Genomic DNA, 14,185 nt, shown 5'->3' with positions numbered 1-14,185 from the left:
AAATGTCTTACTTCTGTGGAGAAACAATATGAAGAATAAGCCACTTCCCCTTTAAACACATTTTACCATCCAATGGGGGTAAAAAAAATAAATTCCAAAACAAAATTTTCACCCTTGTTAATAGAAAAAATCATGGCCTGATTTTGTGTTCTAGTTCTCAGTGTCCAGAACTAAAAACCTTCAAAATCAAGTTCTTCCATATTCTCACATGGAGGATTAACAACTTTGTACATTTCCACCACCTCTCTAGATGAGCCTATAATTTGAACACAATGTGTTCAGGGTCTAGGTTGGTTGGTTTAATAAAAAGCCCAGAAACTCTTATGTTCACTCTATCAATCTATCTGTTTATACACACACTATCACACTTGCAAACACACACACACACACACACACACACACACAAATATATATAAGAATCCAGACATATGGGGCGCCTGAGTGGCTCAGTGGGTCAAGCCTCTGCCTTTGGCTCAGGTCATGATCTCAGGGTCCTGGAATCCAGCCCCGTGATGGGCTCTCTGCTCAGCAGGAAGCCTGCTTCCTCCTCTCTCTCTGCCTGCCTCTCTGCCTATTTGTGATCTCTGTCTGTCAAATAAATAAATAAAATCTTTAAAAAAAATCCAGCCATAAGCATGAAAAATGCACAAGTAAGCATATCTTTAAAGAGTTTAAAATGGTACAACCAAAATAAACACACTGAAACTTTGATATAAATTCCAAATACTCAATAAAGTGTATTAGTTTCTTTACCAGAGGTGTCTGTACATTAAAAAAAAAAAATGTTTAGTTGCTGAGGTTGTAAATTCAGTTCTTTTTTTCTTTTTACAGATTTCCCCCTTCAGGGAAGTAAAAACATCTGCCCCTTTGACTAAGACTTTTAGTAGTGTGGGGGAAAATTTATATATACCTTACAGTGTGTTTCCACACATAGTTATTTTTTGCTCTGCCCTATTGGTAGAAAAAGAATTCCAAATTCAATATTTTGAAGAAATCCTATCTTCCCAGAGCTAATGCATTATTGATTTTTATTTATTCTATTTTGTTTATATCCAGTTAAATAGGTTTTAATAAAACAGGAGACACTGCCATCTTAAGGAAGATGGAGTTTTATACTTTTGTGTGTGCATGTGTGTGGAAATGGGATACGCTTAAAGAGCGCCACCTGCAGTACAATGCCTCAGCAGTCAATGGTTCATGGGAAAATGTATGTGAGGCTGCTAGAACTATTGCTACTTACATATATTTCCATAACAATCAGAGCACAGAGAAGCCACACAAGAAATTAAACTTTTGTTCTTGGAACCATTAAGCTAATTTACAATTTAATGTTGCTAAGGTGCATTAAAGATTTAGATGCAGACAGTATTTTCTTAGAGAAGGAATACCTGACTTACAATATTTTATATATTTTCGTTATTAATGTTTCTAAATCTTTATTTCAAAAATAAATCTTCCCCTACATGTTTTCCTATATTCTGTCATGTTATTAAGCAAAGCATGATTTCTTAGTACTCTTTCATTTTGCTTTATAAATATTATTAAGCACCAAATGGCTAAATAAACAAACTTTCAGAAGTGCTTGCATGGAGCACTGGGTGTGGTGAAAAAATAATGAATACTGTTTTTCTGAAAATAAATAAATTGGAAAAAAAAGTGCATTTTCAGGGTTAAATAGGGCTTTACATCTTCAGGAGAGTCATTCACTTTTTAAATATAATTAACTTGGGGCACTAAGAGTCTTCTGACATCATTTTTATTGTTTTAAATTCAATGACTATTTCATGTAAAATTTACTCTTGCAAAGGCAAAGATTTTGTGCAAATTCTTCAAGACAAAAGGGAAAAAAGACCCAGATAATAGTTTATATTTGAAGAAACAAAGAAACTACATTTTTCCCCAAATATGTATATTCTTATTAAAAAGATATCTATTAATACATTCTTTTAGTGTAAAGTGACAGAGGTCAAATTATAAACTCTTGAGTATAGAGAATAACTTTCTAGAAATTAACAAGTTGTAGCATAAGGATTATTATTAAGATATTCTTCACTTGATGTTAAATATAGGACAAATGGAACTTGTAAAGGTCTATATATACTAAAAGGAGATACCAAGTGGAGACACAACTTTGTCCTCTGTGATTATCTGTACCACAATGACAAACTTCTCCAGCAGGATTTAAGGGTCTTTTATTCCACAGATAGCTTGGTGGACTATAGAAGCAGGTGAAATGTGTTATATTTCAAGATTATCCTTGTGCTCTGCTATTTATTTTGTATCAATGCTCCCTACTTTTTGATCCAATGAGAAATAAAATACTTTGCCACAACAAGATAGTAAGCTCTCTTTCAAGACATGTGAAATATAAATTTGAAGGTTTTCAAAATATAAAAATAAAGATTATCAACTAATAACAATAGTTATTTCCAGATTTCCATTTGAATCTCAAAATTAACTTCCTCTCAGTGAAAAGAAAGTTGCAATTAGTAGCTCTAAGACTCAACCCAACAATCTGCTTACAGGACGAAACATTAGAAATCTGTGTCTACATGGCTACTTCACAAATACGGACACAAATTTACACTTGTGTCAAAGATGAAGTGACAACTTTCTCACTGATGTTGTTATATTTAATAAGGTTGAGAACCTGAGCCTTTAAAATATATTCTGTTCTTTTCATTGATCCCAGTAAAGCTCTTCCAATCAGAATGAAATTAAAACACATGCATTTTTATTTTTTTCTGCTTTGATCCTTATTTAATTATATTCATCCTTCCTCACTAAGCATTAGGAGAGCGAAACCATCCCCCAATACTCCTTATTTAAAGATACTTGCTTAAGGTACTTAAACTTGTATTTATTCACAAATGGCCATAAATGCCAGTACTATATAGGTAACTTTATTTGCATAGGTTTAAGAAAATAAGCATGATATTTATTAATAAAGTACACACATCCCCTAAATACCACATAATGTGTTATCATGACTTTTTAATGAGAGAAATGATTATTTTACTACTATATTAATACTTTAAATCTTAGATGAGCACCAAAAAATATCTTAGGAAGTTTAGAGTAATGTGAAATTATAGTATAGAAAAGTACGGGTCACTCCTTGACTTTGACAATCCATGCTTTCATGACTACTTTGTATGATTACATCATTACTCTGAACCATAAGAGTTTAAATCTATGAGAACAATACAGAGAATATTTGATTTGAGGGAACTGAGATAACTATCCTAGTCATTCCACTGTTTTGGAAAGGGAATAGAAAGATGAAAGCATCTTTAATTAACAGTGACATGGAACTGGCCATTAGACTCTTACAGGACAAAAATACAAAAACATAATCGTGGAGCAATAGGACTCAACTGGCTATCCATTCTACATTATTAGCCAAATGTGGTGGATTATGCAAGGCTTGCCATACAGGGAAATAACTTCTATGGAATGTGACAACTCTATTACACCTAAAGTGGTCTATGTGGAATGTGTCAACTCCATTGTATCTAAAGGTAAGTAAGTTCATTAGTTTATAAAGGGCTCTAGCCTTTAAGTCATCAAAGTAAATTTATACAATGAAAAGGCTAAGTTTAGAACAAAGAAACGCTTTTAGAATTATCTGATGGGCCAATAAAAATTTCCCTGAGCTGTATATATCTTTTAATGTGGACTGGAAAGAAGATCCTTATTGATTAATTTTTTGTTTCTCAATAAGAACTGCACACGGGAATCTATCTATCTCTATCTCTGACTATGCATAAATGTACATATGTATCTATCTGTTGAGAAAAAAATAATTAAGACTTTCTAAGACATTGTGCATCATTACTGCCTCCTGCTTTGCCATTTCAAAGGAAAGTGTTAACTAGCCCATGTCTGTGGTTCCGGTGCACACCCACCTTCGCTCCCAGCTCATTATAATGTAATTTCAAAGCCGTGACTCTTTCATCAAGCTCTTTAGGGTTTTCCGTCTGCTTCTTCTGTACAATCTGACGTCCAGTTTTTATTACCATTTCCACTTCAGACTTCACTTCACTAAGACTTTTATACAAGTTCTAAGTTCAAACATAAAACAAAACATAATAATCAGCCATAGTGTACAAATTACATTATAGCAGTTGATAAAAAGAAAGAGAGGTAGAGATCACCTTAATTGCCATTCCATGTTTACAGTTTTAATGGAGTAGCATTTTGCAGCATAGTTGATAGTTATTCTTACTAAAGTAAGTATACATCATGAGTACAGTTTTACAATCCAAGTTGATAATGATTATTCCTAAAAGTTAAGTGATTCCTATTTTAAATGTTACATAATATTATAAAATGTACTCTTTCACCAGGTATTTATTGAGAGCCTAGTACAGTAGATAGTAATGGATTCACTAGACAAACAGTGCTGGCCAAGACAGACCCATTCAGGCCAAGCAACCTGGGTAGCTCAGTGGGTTAAGCCTCTGCCTTTGGCTCAGGTCATGATCTCAGGGTCCTGGGATCAAGCCCTGCATCAGGCTCTCTGCTCAGAGGGGAGCCTGCTTCCCCCCTCTCTCTGCCTGCCTCTCTGCCTACTTGTGATCTCTCTCTCTCTGTCAAATAAAACAAACAAACAAACAAAAACAACAACAACAACAACAAAAAGACAGACCTACCTATTCATTGTTGTTTTCACACATTTTACTGGGAATGAAACATCTAAATTTCTAGACCATAATTTCAATATATAGTAAGTCATATATAAGGAAGGAAGGTAATTTTAAACATTTATTTTATTTTTATTTATTTATTTGACAGATCACAAGTAGGCAGAGAGGTAGGCAGAGAGACAAGAAGGAAAGCGGGCTCCCTGATGAGCAGAGAGCCCAACGTGGGGCTTGATCCCAGGACCCTGAGATCATGACTGGTGCCGAAGCAGAGACTTTTAACTCACTGAGCCACCCAGGCACCCCAGGAAGGAAGGTAATTTTAAATATGGTAATTACATTATACAATTGTATTTTCTTAATGCAGCTGATTAATTCAATATAGACAGACACAAAAATATTATTTGAAAACTCACATATATATCACAACCCTAAAGAACACATATATTACTTAACAAAAGTACATTGCTTTAACAAAGCCTCATGATACACATGTCATCACACAAAGTACTTACCTGGAAAGATACATGTATGAATGAATGCATGCATGCAAACACATATGTACAGGTATATATATGTAGGCAGATATATATATATGAGTTTACATTATACATTGTTGCTTTAATTTGTTCAGCAGTGGTTGTGAACAATGACCTGTTTTATTGGTACTAAGAAATAAAGTTACTAGTAGGTAATTGCTTTTTCTTTGTAATTAGAACAAAACTTGGGTTTATTCTCTCTTCTCACTTTAAAATCAATGTCTAAAAACACTTTTTGTAAAGGCTGAGCAAATGTCTTTTTTCATTAAAGCTACATACATAATCTACTTCTACCTTAATCCCTTCTTTGATGGTTGTTTTTTGTTAATATTTCTTTACCAATAATTTGGAGTTCTTGTCTGCTTTTTCCAGTTGATTTTTTTTTACTTAATTTTACTTTTATCTTAGAAATTACATAAATATCTTGGTATGTAGAAACATTCAATAAGTAACTGTATGGAGGGAATCAACTATGTCAATTTTGGAATCAGAGATACTTGTCCAAGTAATTTACTCTTTAGACATTAAAAAAAAAAATTTCCATGATTTACCCTTGTGTTGCTAGTTCAAAGTAGTATTAGCCATTAACACCATGTCATTCAGTATGCACAGAAAGTATTTGTCACTGAGGGAGCAAAATATCCTTTATATTTATGTGTAGTCCTACAGGGAAGACGTTTTTTAATGAAAAAAAAATTTCTTGAAAGCAAAGATAATGATTACAGTATATGCAATAGGGCATCTTAAGTAATTTAAAAATATATAAAAGTTGTAAAGAAAAGATATTCTTACAGAAGGACTACTTGAATTGCTCCTGACATTTAAACCTGAACCAAACTGAGCATGAACTTGAAAAAGTTTCCCTGTAGAGTCAAGGCACAATCACAGCTGGTTATAGGGAGGGTTGTTTTCACCTCATCTTTACTAGCAGACCAGTTTTCTGATGTACCATTAGAGACCTGTTCATAGAAGGGAACAGCTGTCCCTTTGGGAAGATATTTAATCAAGACCATAGTATACTTGGGTCATTTGCTTTCAATTATTTTTACAAAATTTAAGAGGAGATATCGTCCTATAAATCCCTCATGTTCCTCATCTAATATCAGCTAATAAGTGTACATTATTATGTTCAAATTTTCTTTTTCAGGGTAAGAATATTCATAGTAACAATGTCACTAAAATGCAGCCTGTGTTATGAAGAAATGTCATTGCATAAACATAATTCATAATTTCACAAAGAAATATATATATATATCTACAAATTTTTTTGTTAAAAGATACATTATCACTCATAATAATATGACTGAAATGCATCTAAAGAGTTTCTTTTACATTTATGTTATGGAGTAAATGAAGAAACAATACCTAAAAGACAAAGTACTAACTAGATAACTTTTTTTATCTTTAAAGTTAATAATATTCAGTGCTTTTATTTTATGTGAATTTCTACTCTTAGCCCATAGTAATCAAAGAGTTATAATAACAGTTGTATTACTCTAGTAGATGCCCTCATAATTCCGCCTTATGTTGTCAGAGGCATCATCTGACTTGGCACATTTCCAGTAATTGCAACAAAGGACACAGCTCAACATCCCACAATCCGGTGAAGATTTAGGCTACAGGCTAATCATATGCCCCCCATGCATTTTTATTCTGTCTTTGAGGTCTAGTTGCATTTCAATATATACCTACCACTGACATTGAATGGAAAGATACTAGGGTTTGGAGCAAGAGCTCCTGGATTGGAATCCTGCTTTTGCCCTTTGCCAGCTGTTTTGTCTTTAAATTGTCTCATTTAATCTGTGACCTAGAGAATTAGACATGACTTGTGTAGATCACTTGGCTTACTTGGTTTTCATTTCTGGGGAATGGTTTTTATTATGGTAGTTGTTACTGTTGCTGCTGTTTCCAGAACAATGTGTTTCTTTTTTGATTTTCCATTTAAAATACATATTCAAAGTACTATAAAAATTAGGGGTGCCTGGGTGGCTCAGTGGGTTAAGCCTCTGCCTTTGGCTCAGGTCATGATCTCAGGGTCCTGGGATCAAGCCCCACATCAGGTTCTCTGCTCAGCAGGGAGCCTGCTTCCCCCTCTCTCTCTGCCTGCCTCTCTGCCTACTTGTTATCTCTGTCTGTCAAATAAATAAATAAAATATTTTTTAAAAAGTACTATAAAAATTAAACAAAGGGACTTCCTCTTAAATTCTGCATAGTCCTTTGAGAACTACAGATTCAAAAAAAAAAGACACCTATAGAGGATGTATTCAAAGGCTACTGTTTTAGAAAAAAGTTCTTGTCTCTCAATACACCTGTGCTAAATTTTGTTCTTAACCTTAAAATTACATAGTAGCAATTATTACAGTTATCTGAAACAATCTTCTATTACAAAGGAGGATCATCATCACATACCTCTTTTCTTTTTTCACAGACTGCTTAATAAGGAAAGTCAAGGAGTAGCTGTGTATTTGTCCCCAGAAATACATACCACACAGTGATTTAACTGTGACTGTACTACTTCCTGTTCCACACTCTTTGTTTCCAATGCAGGCAAGTGCATCTTCACTTCATCCAAAATCATCTTACTCTCCTGTAGACGCTGCTCAAAATTGGCTGGCTTCTGGAATAATCGAAACTTCATGGAAACATCTTGCAATTTTTTCTGTAAAGACAACATAAGAAAGCACCCGTATAATTTAAAATTCTAAACAACAAGCAGTCATATTTTTGTTAACAAGTTTTTCTTTATTCCTGAAGATATACAAGATTTAAAAAAAAGTAAAGAATTTATTTCTACTTTTATAGCACAAAGCATGCATACATTTGGGAGAATTCAGTAGCTGTTCTTAATGTGATACTAAATAAGAGGTAATTTATTAACCTATTTTGTCCTTAAGATCTACAACCCCCCAAATCTGTATTATTTATATATTGTATTATATTTTTCAAATAATGTCCTTAATCCCAATTTTTCTAATAACCAAATTGTCTAATACATATTGTGTTTTAATACCCAACTAAAACAAGTTCCTTAGTTTACGCAAAGATATGTACCTGTGCTATATCAATTTGGGATAGTACCCTTTGGGCAGTCTCCTTTCCCTGGTTATGTTTCTTCATTTCTTCTAAACTGATCTCATGACTTGTCAAATCTGATTGGATTTTCTGTTGGGAAGAAAGCATTATTAGTCAACACGCTCTGCAGGTTATTGCAAAGAATAACTCACTTGCCAAGAAGATGAAATTCAGGAACTCTCTTAAAGCATTATTAAAGTGTATCCTCCTTTAGAATGACAATAGTTCTTTTTTTTTTTTTTACTTACCAAAAGTTACCAAAAGTGAAATAGCTTATTTCTCTCCTATTTGGGTTATTATGAAAAATAAATTATGTTTTCGAGCCAGTGATAATGCATAGCTATTTCAGATATTTTGGGAAGGAAATATCTATTTATATCTAATATGAAAGACTGATATTCTTTTATCTTTGAATTTACATTCAAATCTGACCAAAACAATATATATACATACAGAGACACACACATACACATACAGACATAAACCTGAGCACTAGCGTGTGCGCACGCACGCACACACACACACACACCCCTCAAATCTGTGACAGGATAAGATATAATGAGAAAGTTCCATGTGGATAATATTCACTGTGATATTTACTCAGTCATTCTGCACTATATTTCAGTTAAATTTCAGGGAAATTATGGATATAGAAAAGTGAATTTAAATCCCTTAATTGGCGTTGCCTTTTGTCTCTTGGATACTTAAGATATTCCTAAAGAGACTGATTTTTAAATCTTAAATAACTATAAAAATTACTGTATTTTCTTTATTGAGTAGACATTTTTGATCAAGTTCTATTCAGAAGTGTGTTTGTATTTGACTTGTACACTTCTGATCCTGCTTCAGGAGTCAGTCAAATCATGTAGTGTGCAGAGACCAAAACAATAAATCCATTCACTTCTTTCTGCCACTTACAGCAAAAATCAGCAAGTCGTCAAATTATTCTAATTTAAATATCAGCTGCTGTCAGATTATCACAAGTAAGTTAGGAAAGAAAAGGATTAGCTTACACCAGAGTGCCCATAAAATTTTTAGGTAAAACAATTCATATAATGCATGTTAGTATCAGCAAATTTATACCAACTGGAGTCAGTTCCAGTACATATTACTAGAAAAAAAACATCAGTTTGATTAGTAGTTAGTTACCACAGAGAACTACAGTCCTGCAATGAGTAGTGTAAATTATCTGAAGAAAATGCGTTGAGTGATGAAGAAGATAATTAGTATACAAGGCTATAAATGTACACATATGCCTTAATATCATTCCTTAACATATTGATCCTACAATTATAAAGACAAAGTAATGATGAGTTACTTAAGTAATTATAATTCTGACATAAAATAATTAAGAGCAAGGACTCATGCAAATACATACTATATATATATATATATATATATATAGTACTGTATATCTATCTTCACTGGTTGAATTACTCCCTTGTATATAGGTATATGCTATTATCCAGAAACCATGGAGTTTGGGGGCTATGGATCCCTGTAAGTGCATAATAAGGTTATTCATAAAGTTATAAATGATAAAGGATCTATAAAATTTAATGGAGGTAGGTAGGACAGAGTAACACTTAACAAGGAAGTGAACAGATGTCATCGGAGAGGTGATGTTAAAGCAGAAATCTGAATAAATAGTAAGCATCACTGGCAATAGCAGATGCTTTAGAGGGAGGGGTTATAATCTTGATACTTTAAGTGGAAAATGCTCACTCCCTCAAAAAGGTAAGTCAATACCAACAATGTCTGTCCCACATAAACCTAGCCACTCCCAAGTCATAGACAATTAAAACATGGACAATGCTTATGTCCGATTATGTCCATCAGATTCTCAGAAATGACAGGACAAAGTCTGGCCAACCTCTGTGTGTGATGAGAATCATCACATATTCTAGCAGACTGTACTTATGAAGTCCCCAGTTTACAGTGTCCATTGGGGAATAGCAAAGGTCAATGACTAGAAAGAGAAGATAGAAGTAAATGCCAAAAAGAGAGATAAAAACAAAAATACTGATGGCTTTCAATCACACGCTAAAGGAAATGGGGCATTTTCCAAAGATGTCTATAACAACAGTTCCCATACTATGTGCTCTTTTTTTTTTTTTTTGGCTTTGTAAAATACTATGTGCTCTTCTTACCACTCCCCCATTAAGAGGTGGAATTTCTTCACCTCTTCAAACTTAGGTTGCCCTTTTGATTGCCTTTAACAACATAAGAGGGCAAAAATAGTGTTTTGTCAATTATGAGAAAAGCCCATAAGAGGACAAGCAGCTTCAACTTCCATCTTTTTGGAACACTGACTCTTAAAATTTTCCTTCTTGAAACCCAACTGGCATGGCTTGAGAAGCCCAAGCCACATAGAGAAGCGGTGGGTAAGTGATTTAGTGAACGATCCCAAGTGAGCTTTCAGCTACAATGAGTATCAATTCCTAGACATGATTGAGCCACCTTGGATGTCCAGTCCCGTTGAGCTTACATGCCACAGCAGAGCCGGCCAACAACTGCCTACAAGCCCATGAAATACCAAGAGATAATAATAAATAGCTGGTGCAAGTGACCAAAACACAGGTTCTAGTCCATTTCTGAAACTAATTTTATTCGTGTCCTTAGCTTCCATGAGACATCCCTACATATGGATGACAAACTTCTTTCTTTCATTTTTGTTTTCACTTTAGTTAATCGAGTTGTGTTACTTCTGCTTCAGTGTTCTAAGTAGTATATTAAGCAAAGAGAAGTTTTAAAAATACTACTGATTGAGGGAAAACAGGTACTCAGATGAGGTAATAAATGGTATGAAGAATTTGGGAGAACTGAAATCACAAATAGAGAATGAATGCACAATGGCAGGAATATAAATGGAAAAGATGGTAGGAATGAGTTATTTAATAACTTCATGTCCTAAATGAAAAAAACTCTAATTTTTCAATACAAAAAGAAACTTTAAAGTTTTAAGTTTATCAGAATCACAGATAATAGTTTATCTATTTATCTATAACATTTATTCTAATAAACCCATAATCTAGTAATTAAGGAAACCCATGAGAGAATGTGATTATAAATTCAGTAATACTTTGAAATGAATTTGATTTTTTAATCGCTATATATACACATATATAGCTAGATACATGAATACCTTTTTTAAAGCTGTGTGTACCTGTACAATTAGCATTTATTTTAGTACACTCAAACATTAGAGGACCCAGATGAGGGCCAGGAGAGAGCCAGGGAAAACAAGAATTTAAGGGATATGGAGAATAAGGAAAGTCCAAAGAAAGAAGAGGAAGAGTTCAAGAGAAGGAGAAGCAGAACAGACAGGGAAGAGAAAGGGTGCCACTTCAATCAAGTGATATAAGAGTTTTAAAAATGAGGGAGAGATCAAGAAAGTCAATTTTGAGACACGTCAAATGAGGCAAGTTCTAATAAGCGTACATTAGCTGGTCAATGAGCACTGTAGCTAGAATACAGTCAGTGGTAAGAGCAGAACTTAGCTTTTTCAAGGATAAAGCTTAAAAACCAGGAAATCTTCATCTGCAGTTTAAATTATTTTATAAAGATTTTATTTATTTATTTGACAGAAAGGGAGATCACAAGTAGGCAGAGAGGCAGGCGGGGAGGGGGAGAAGCAGGCTCCCCACTCGGCAGAGAGCCTGATGCGGGGCTCGATCCCAGGACCCCAAGATAGTGACCCGAGCCAAAGGCAGAGGCTTAACACACTGAGCCACCCAGGTGCCCCCAGTTTAAATTATTTTTGAAGAATTTTTATTTCTTCACATAATGTAATGTGGTCAATGAGACTTGAACACGTATTAAGGCTATGTAAAAGGAGTCAGAGGATGAGAGATTTTTTTAAATAAGAAGATATTTGATTAGAAAAATCCTGTGGGAAGCAAGAAGGAATGAAGAGCAAAGATCAATAAGCAGCAAAAAAAAAAAAAATACTGACAGTAAGAGAGGTGTTAATTTTTCAGAAGCCAAAGGTAAGCCATAAAAATCATTTTTGATATAGAAAGGCAGAAAGAGCTCCTTACTTGATGCTTTGTGTAAATCAGAACAGAAGACTGTTAAAAGAAATATGAACTCAAATTTCAGGGCCCTGGGAGCACCTGGGTGGCTCAGTTGGTTAAGAATCTTAACTCTTGGTTTCGGCTCAGGACATGGTCTCAGGGTTGTGAGATGGACCCTCGCTGAGCCCAGCCTCAGGTTACTCGTTCAGTGAGGAGCCTGCTTGAGATTCTTCCCCCACCCCAACCCTCCCCCTGCTCACATGCACATGTGTGTACACTTTCTTTCTCTAGAATAAATAAATAAATAAATCTTTAAATTTCAGGGCTCTGATTTACCACCTGAGCACCAACCCTTTCTGAAAGCTCAATTTTCTCCTCTCTAAACTGAGGATGATGATGACAATCCAATAATGAAGCATTATCAGTAGTCCCGGGAAAATTCTCATGTTTGCAGTAGACAACTACACTGGCTTTGGTAAAAAGATCAGATGTTAAAGTGTATGTAAAAATACCTGTTCAAGTTTACACAAATATTTACTTCCAAATTGTGTCATTATGTATTATTTATTTATAAGAAAGACATTCTTTCTTATAAAGAAGAGAGAGAAAAGGGTTGAGGAGGAGTCTAAAGGAAAGTGATGGAAGTTTCATAATCATTGTGAAAACTGGGGGTAGAAATTGATGAGAAAAAATGGGCGAGCCTGGTGGTAGGTGTTAAAGAGGGCACTTATTGCATGGAGCACTGGGTGAGGTGCATAAACAATGAATTTTGGAACACTGAAAAAAATTAAATTAAATTAAATTTTAAAAAAAGAGATTGGTGAGGAAAAAAAATAAAAGATACTCAGAACAGAGTGCCTGAATTATACATCTGCAACCATATCTATCTACATGTTTTTGAACATCTTCATTTGTCTAGTACTCAAGGTAGAGGAAAAATAAATTATACACATATTCATTTAACTTTTTATACTAAAAGGATAAGAGAAGAACACTGAAGGAAATGATCCTCATCATCATCACCATCAAAGAAGGTATCTGTGTCATCTTATCCAACAATTCACATACATTTATTTAATCACCTAATCAAACTAAGATACAAGTTTATCATCCTCATTCACAAATGAGGGTATAAATGTTGACTTGTCCAAAGTAACATACGTAAGAAGTAGCAAACTCCATGTCCTCTGAACAACTATACTTCCTCTTAAATTATGATTCCAAAATAAACGTGTCCTCCACATGGAGATTGGTCAGACAAGACAGAAAATTCAGCTCTTTTGTGAATTAATAGTATTTAGTTTATGAATCCAACTCAAAAAAACACTTCTGCATCTACTATTCAATACCATATAGTGAGAACAAAACTATTGCCCTATTCTTAAGGATCTTTTGTTCTAGGAAGATAGAACATAGACATAAAAATTAAACTAGAATTAAAAAGAAGAAATATATGTAATATAATAAAAAACATGCTATATGATAAGAGAGAAGGGGCACAGTAATTTCTGCTGTAGAATCTGGTAAACTTTAAAGAAATTGTCATAATTTAAATTACATATGACTGAGAAGGGGTTTCAGAGCAGTAGAGAATAAGAAAATGGGTTCTCATTCCAGGCTATGAAAACCATGCTAGCAAAGATTGGGTTTGGCATATGCAGAGAGTGTATCCTCTGTTTCAGGGAAGGAAAAACCAAATGTTGTTAGAGTAAGAATTACTTTGGCAGGGGGAACTGGTGTGAAGCTACTGAAACTTAAGTTGCAGGGTCCCACCTTTACAAAAGACTTGTACAACTCAACATTTAATTTTCTATTTCTCATTGGTATAATTTTTTTTTTTTTGTAATTTAAAGACTGCCCCCACAAAGCTGCCTCTCGTAGCCTGGCATTACAAAATAAAGCCAAGATAACT

General features: G+C 34.1%; 1 protein-coding gene across 7 annotated transcripts in view; it reads right to left on the bottom strand.

Moving 5' to 3' along the window:
• DMD (dystrophin) overlaps positions 1-14,185 on the bottom strand; it is a 1,990,807-nt gene that overhangs the window by 1,266,077 nt on the left and 710,545 nt on the right. For all 7 annotated transcript variants that reach the window (XM_044235639.1, XM_044235638.1, XM_044235634.1 and 4 more), the window contains 3 exons: positions 8,237-8,347; positions 7,671-7,844; positions 3,909-4,064 (listed from right to left, as the gene is read on the bottom strand). In XM_044235639.1, the coding sequence (XP_044091574.1) occupies positions 3,909-4,064; positions 7,671-7,844; positions 8,237-8,347 (441 nt within the window). The remainder of the gene's footprint in view (positions 1-3,908; positions 4,065-7,670; positions 7,845-8,236; positions 8,348-14,185) is intronic.

This window comes from Neovison vison, chromosome X (genome assembly GCF_020171115.1).
Source record: "Neovison vison isolate M4711 chromosome X, ASM_NN_V1, whole genome shotgun sequence".
Classification (NCBI taxonomy): domain Eukaryota; kingdom Metazoa; phylum Chordata; class Mammalia; order Carnivora; family Mustelidae; genus Neogale; species Neogale vison.
Note: the sequence above shows the minus strand (reverse complement) of the source record. Positions and strands in the feature narration are given on the sequence as shown.